We start from the raw sequence: 6,983 nt of genomic DNA, 5'->3' as shown, positions 1-6,983 counted from the left end.
TTGAAGGTTTCCGGCTTCGTGTTAAATGGGCCTATCGATAACAGGAGTTTTTAACGGTTAATAACAATATTATAAATAACAATAATAAATAACATTTATTATTGTTATTTATAATATCGTCCCTGGATTCCTAGTACTTGCCTCATAGCCGAGTTAAAAGCAAACGATCGAGTCTGTTAATTTTATGAATGCTAAACTTGAAATACATGAGTAATAGAGAGCAGTAGTAAAGTAACCTTCATTTTTCAATATTGGGAAACGAATTTTTTTAGAAAGAAAAAAAAAAAAAAAAAAAACAGTTAAACTAATAGTGTTTTCGTTTGGCATCCTTAGAACTGTCCGGACCTACCTGATTCGGAATCAATTCAGAGAATTGAGTTGACTCGGCAGTTGAGTGAAAAGTTTCAAAATAAAAAGCAATAATAAGCTCGACGCTTTACATGGCTTTATAGGTTTTTGTTTCTTTGTAAAAGAAATACTGTTTTTAGGGAAAAATTTATAAGTCCTATTGCAGTAATGATATTTTTTGTCCTACGTAGTTTTACCCTACATCGCTAGCCAGCATTACATTTAGTAAGTGAAAAATACCCTTTGTTTTAGATTAAATATAAAAAAATGTTGTTCAAAAGTTTTTTTTTCAATTTGTTTGTAGTTTAGTTTTGAAAATAACCATCATTTAACAAATTTTGACACATGATCTGAAGATTTAAATGATTTCAGACTTTTTAAATTCACAAAATTTCCAGTTCTTTTTTTTTTTTTGTTTATAATAATTTTAAATTGACATCTTCTTTTTTTTATACTTTTATGAAGAGGTTGTTTTTTTTTTCTTTTTATTAATTTCAAAAATTGGTTTTATTTCTTTTAAATGTATACAAAAAACATACAGCAAGTAGCCGAATATGTAATAAAAAAATTGTTTCAAAAAAGAGATATGTTATTGAACGCATATAACGCAAGATATTTTTTTTGTTTTATTTTGTATTTTTTTGTGTTTATGTTTCAAGGAAGTAATATTTTCAACCAGTACATATTTTGGATTTTTGTGTAAATATAAATTCTTCTTATTTAATTACATATTTTAATGAAAAGAAAAAAAAATATGTCTAAAGGATGGGATAAAAATTCCATTCTTCGGCAATACGAGAAACAAAAAGTTAAACCAAAATAAATTAAACAAAGGAGAAATTTACAATTTTTAGTTTTTTTTTTTATAAACTAAAGAGAACTTCAAATAGGTACATCTAACAACGAATAGATTCATTTCAACTATAAAATTAGTACCTCACACATTAACACATCCCATATTTTAAAAAATACTCTTCTCATACGCATTGTTTTATTTTCATTATTCTTTAATATTAAAAATTTTATTCTGTTAATATTTTTTTTTTTAATAAATCCATACAATACATTTTTTTTTTGCACAATATCTATATAAAGTTAGTTATACATATTTATAAATATATTCGGTATAATTTTCCAATTTTTTTTTTTCATCAATATTAAACAAATTTAATTATACAAAAAAATAAACAAGAAGTTTTCTTTATAAACAAAAATAAAATAATAAATGGAAACTTAATTATTTTGCTACAACATTGTTTGTCTGAAAGTTATTGTTTTTTTTTTTTAATTCAGTATTCTTCATTTGTTTTCCATTTTTTGTTGTTTCATTAGAATAAAAACAATATATTATAAATTAAATAAACTAAATTTAATGTGCTTTATTTTTAATATTAATGTATTTCATTTTAATGAATAAATAATAAGTTAGTAAATTTCATAATAAAAAAAAAAACAAAATAATGTTAATTAAAAAGAAAAAAATAATTATTATTCAACTTTTAATTATAAATTGTTTCTTATATATTATTTTAAAACAAAAAAAAAGTAGTTTAGCGTATTATGTATATCATAAATAATTAAATTTTATTGTTTAGTGTATTTTCGGGGCACTTCTGTCGTTAATTTTTTGATTTCGCTTGAGATTTGCGCCACGTTTAATTTGATCCATCAAGGACTCGTGACACAATCGAGGATCGGGCTGCAAATAGAAAGTGAAAAAAGGAATTAAATGAATTAATCAAAAATGAAACAAAATGTTAAAAAAGCTGGTTAAGAAGGCCAAACATTTATTTAAAAGCTGTTAATGTAATAAAGATTGCAAAACGCAAATAAAATTGATGTTCCATTATTTGAGACAATAAGAGGTGGTGTTCATAGTGGCTATGTTCAAGGACTGTTCCGATACTGGCAAATTTAGTAATATTTGGTCATTTTTAGTCAAATATTGTTCCCAACTTCAATAGCTCTGTAATTTTTTGAATAAGCGACCAATTTTCAGGAGGTCGGAAAAACAATAAAAGAAATAACTGGAAGCTCTTCTTTATGCTATGATGATGTTCAGTTTTTTTTTTTTTTTGAGTTTAATATAATTAAATTTGTTAAATTTAAGTTAAATATGTTGTTTCAAATGGACTGTGCTAAAATTATAAGACTGTTTTATTTTCTCCATTAAAGTCCGTTTCATCAATCGAATTAAAAAATTGTTAAGGTTTAAAACAAAAAAAAAAATCACAAAAAACTTATTATAAAATTAAAATTCGTATTTCATCGCTTAAGACGAAGTACCTAAACAATTAAAAGAACAACCTTTTATTAACATTAGTTTGTTTTAGTGTTTTAACAGAACAAAACAACACTGTTACAATATTTAGTTCCTTTTGTTTATAATGTTTTCTTACTTTGTCTTAGTTATGCTCGCAACTATTTGACGAACGTCGATATTGTGAACTTGGACGTGACAAATTTTTCGGATTTTGATAACACTAAATTGTACATATACATACATAAATATTTATATATATTTTTTTTGAAAGCAATAAGAATAATTTATAATTTATTTTTAAATTTGTTTATAATTTTTTTAAGACCTTACCAATGCTTTACTGTTGATTAGATTTCGCACAGCGAATGCTCGTCCAGAGATGCCCTGTTTGGCCAATTTTGCATTAAGATTCTCTAAGAATTCAGCTTTGGTCTTTGATCGGATGCTACCTGATTTATCGTTATTCACCGACGAGTAGTCTAAAATAAATATAAAAAAATATAGAATTATATATTTTGAGTTTTCAAATTAATAATAAATATTTAAGGTTAAAAAAAATTACAGAAAAAAGCTTTTATGTAAGTTTTTTTTTTTGCAAATGAGGACAAAATATATCATCACACTCGGGAAATGAGAAAACCAAAAACGAATATATTGAAAAAATAAAAAAACAAATGACATGACATAATGCATTTGCAACAAAATATAGATTGTTAAGAAAATCTAAGAATTTAAGAAATGAGGCAAAATGTAATTTAAGCTGAAAAAAAAATTGAATATTTAACTATTGATTAATATTTAGCTTGCCAATTTATACCAAAAAAAAAAAAAAAAAAAAACATCTACAAAAACAAAGCGAATTTATGTTTTATTTAAATAAGCTTGGATAACCTTAAATTTGCAGAAAACCTTGTATAATGCTGAGCTTACTGGTTAACAACAATAATTTCTTCGGAAAGGGTTTAGTAAAGCAGGAAATCATTTGTGGTGTTTGTAGGTCTGTTCAATAGTTCTGTTCGGCACATTTCTGAAATTTTTCTCAAGTACACGTTTGAGGGGATGTTTTTAAGAAAATGATCAAGCATTTTTCTTAGGATTTCTTTATTTATACTCATAAGCTGTTTTTAAAAGACCCTCGGTGATATGAAAAAGGAAAACATTGGTTTTTTTTTGTTTTTGAGAAACTAACTAAATAATTTGCTTGAGTTCACAACTTTCAAAGGAACAATTGTTATCGGGAACGCAGTTTGAAACTGTTTTTCATTAAACTTATGGAGCGGCCAAGAAGTCCTTTTAATAGTGTACTATACTAATATTATCTCTAAATAAATTCAGTGACATTTCAAAAACGCAATTGGCAGAGGCAATGGTTCTAATGAAATAGATGAGTTCAAGCACACTCACTCACTGAATATTTTTTGAATATCTTCAAAAATATTTAATTTGAATATTCACAATAAAAGTTATGATCAATGTGTCATTTCGGGAGGATTGAAAGATTCTACGAAAACAATTTCAGCAAACAATTATCAGTAACATTTATTTTTGTCTCGCTGAACTCATTTTGACCAAACATTCCTGGAATTACTTGTTTCCTTTTATTACCTTTTAATTGATGATGGCCTTTGAAAACCCAAATTGAGCATTTCTATGAAACTGACAATTAAATTTTTCGCTATTATGATTTGCAAGTCCTTGAAGTTTAATTGCTAAAGTTCAGGCTTTTTAATCACCTACATGTTTTCTGTTTTCCAGACGCTTTCTCTTTCATTAGAGAAAAGCATCTTTTAGGTTTCATATGCGTAGAAACTGGAAATTATAAACTACGGGACACTGTGGCGTATACGTACTTAAAATGAAAACAAATAAGCACTAATTATATTTTACTACCTATTATATTACGTTGAGCAAGAAAATTGGTCACACAATAAGCAAGACAATTATGTATATGTCTTCAAAAAACGGGAGACATTTCGTAAGCTATTGCAAAAAATATATACCTAGTCTATTTTGTAAAGATTGATTTTTCAAAAAAAATTTTCTTAATTTTAATTCAAAAATTTGTATTGAAAAATGTTGTTGCTGAACTTTATTATAAATTTACATAATGTGTCTTAATTTTTTGAGAAGTTAATTACTTAGAACTTTGCTTTGTCTTGTACTAATTTGTAAAATATATATTTTAAAAAAGTATTAAAAACTTGGAATGCAATTTTCTTTTACTTTACAAATTGTCAAAATCGCCACGACCTTTAACGTAAAATTGATTTTGGAAAAAAATATGTTCCATATAAAGTTAGATCTTATCAAAAATACAAACAATTTTTTTAAACCAAAATCCTTCTAGTGTTCGAAAACAGAAACTTATCCTTTATTTGTTATTCCAATTCTAATTCATTTAATATTCGAACATAAACCATAATGCACCTGTTAGAGCCACTGACTTACATTGGCATGCTTGAATGACTTAGCTCGTCGTTGGGGAGGGTTCTTGTAAGTTAGTGAAACTCAAGAATAACAAATTATTAAATACTCATGCCAGGACTGGACAAGGACATTCATATACATCCTTTACTTTCTAAAATATTAATGTTATAACGGACGGACATTGTTAGACATTGGCTGGTATATAGATGTTTAATACCGAGTACATTGATCCCACCCTGCGTTATGCCTTGGTAACACTGATACTCATATTTTGTGCTACCCCTGACTAATCATTTTTGACTCACCTCGCTTAACCTATCGACACCCCATCAATCCCCAAATAAAATAATTTAATTCTTCATATTAAATTTTATAAATTTTATTATACTAATTCAAGACATTTTGTTATCATTAAACTAAACCGTTAAAGAAAATAATTGAAGGTTGTAACCAACCATAAGAAACTATTAAGACAATGAAACCACAATTGGTTGCAGATATAATTTGTAATTAGGATATTAAGGATAATTATTTAATATTATTGAAAATTGAATAATAGTATTAAGATATGTATTGAAAAGGAATTAAAAGTAATAATGGATATATTTGTTGCGAGTTTTAAAATATAACAAATTAATTAAAAGACACTTACATGACTCCTCGATGATGTGCGCACAAAATCCAGGTCCTGTTGAGCTTGATTTAAATTTAATTAAAAGTTCTCACAACAAACACAACAATTATGATTAGTAAGATAAAGTATTAAAATTCAAGTAACAAAATTAGTAAAATAGATAATTAGATAAAATTAGTAATTAAACAAAAGTAGGAAAATTGGAAATTTTAAGTTAAAGTATTTAAATTAGTCAATTATCAACTATAACAAAGGCAAAGTTTAATGTTTCTCGAATTGAACAGGAAACCGGCACTATTTTATGTTCACAATACCAGATTTAATATTATAAATCTTGGAAGAATTGTTTTTTTTTTTTTTTTTTTATTTCCAGATTGCGTTAGCAACTCTTTTCTCAAAGTATTGGCTCTGATATTGTAACACGCAGTTTTAAAACGATTGTATTTAGTTCTAGGATTATTTCTCATTTAATAAATTAGCCGATTCACATCAAGGATATCGGATACTGCGTCTGTCGCAATTCTTATTTTTTCAAAACCAAATGAACGGATAATGCTCCTTGGAGCAGCTTCTAAAAAGTCTTCCCTTTTCTTTATTCCTCTCACTTTTAGATTTTTTTTGGGAAAGCTACAGAAAGAATTTCTATTATAGAAATTATGTATCGAAAATAATTCGTATCTTACCTTTATTTTGAAGATTTTATTTATAAAGAAGATTTTTTCCTTCTAGAAAATTCTATTTCTTATTCTTTTGAAAGTATTTAAATTTTCTAAAATGACTGCCACGTTTGAGAATTATTCGAAAAATGAAAATTTTCCATGTCGAATTTATTAAACTGAAACCTACGCCTACTTGATTTTTTTATTTTATTTTGTTTGTATTTTTTTTTTTTTTCAAGTGCAGCAGCAACAGGGGTTTTTTTACGATTTTGTTTTGATTTTTACAAAAAATGAAATCCCATTCACAACAAACCTTCTTTGTTTGTGACTTTAGGGAAGCAAACAAAAAGGAAAAGGAATGGGTATTGTGAAATTAACGTGTGGCTCGACCCACGATAAGCCGGGCGAAATTTAAGTTAAGGTTTAATATCTTTCGCGTGAAATTTACCTATATATTCGCCATTTAACTTTTCTAATTCGTATAGGCAATTTCCAACTCTTTTTCGAACTCTACATTTGAGAAATTTATGACAAAATTTAGCATTACGGGCTTCAACAAAACTGCTTTGTTGGAAATTCCTTCTGTAAACCTCTTGTCCAACTCTGAATTCAATAGGCTTTGACCTTGTATTATACGTTTTGGCCGATCGCA

The 6,983-nt window shown here is 26.5% G+C and overlaps 1 protein-coding gene across 13 annotated transcripts in view; it reads right to left on the bottom strand.

Annotated features, from left to right (window-relative positions):
* Positions 1-746: 746 nt before the first annotated feature.
* The window catches only part of LOC129921564 (putative uncharacterized protein DDB_G0291608), a 226,328-nt gene continuing 220,091 nt past the window's right edge, over positions 747-6,983 (bottom strand). For 12 of the 13 annotated variants that reach the window (XM_056003453.1, XM_056003456.1, XM_056003458.1 and 9 more), the window contains 2 exons: positions 2,942-3,090; positions 747-2,047 (listed from right to left, as the gene is read on the bottom strand). In XM_056003453.1, coding sequence (XP_055859428.1) covers positions 1,940-2,047; positions 2,942-3,090 — 257 coding nt within the window. In that variant the 3' untranslated portion in view covers positions 747-1,939. Of the gene's footprint in view, positions 2,048-2,747; positions 2,832-2,941; positions 3,091-6,983 lie in introns of all 13 variants that reach the window. The other variant, XM_056003452.1, reaches the window with a different exon arrangement.

Source organism: Episyrphus balteatus, chromosome 1 (genome assembly GCF_945859705.1).
Source record: "Episyrphus balteatus chromosome 1, idEpiBalt1.1, whole genome shotgun sequence".
Classification (NCBI taxonomy): Eukaryota; Metazoa; Arthropoda; class Insecta; order Diptera; family Syrphidae; genus Episyrphus; species Episyrphus balteatus.
This window is presented reverse-complemented; position numbering and strand designations above follow the sequence as displayed.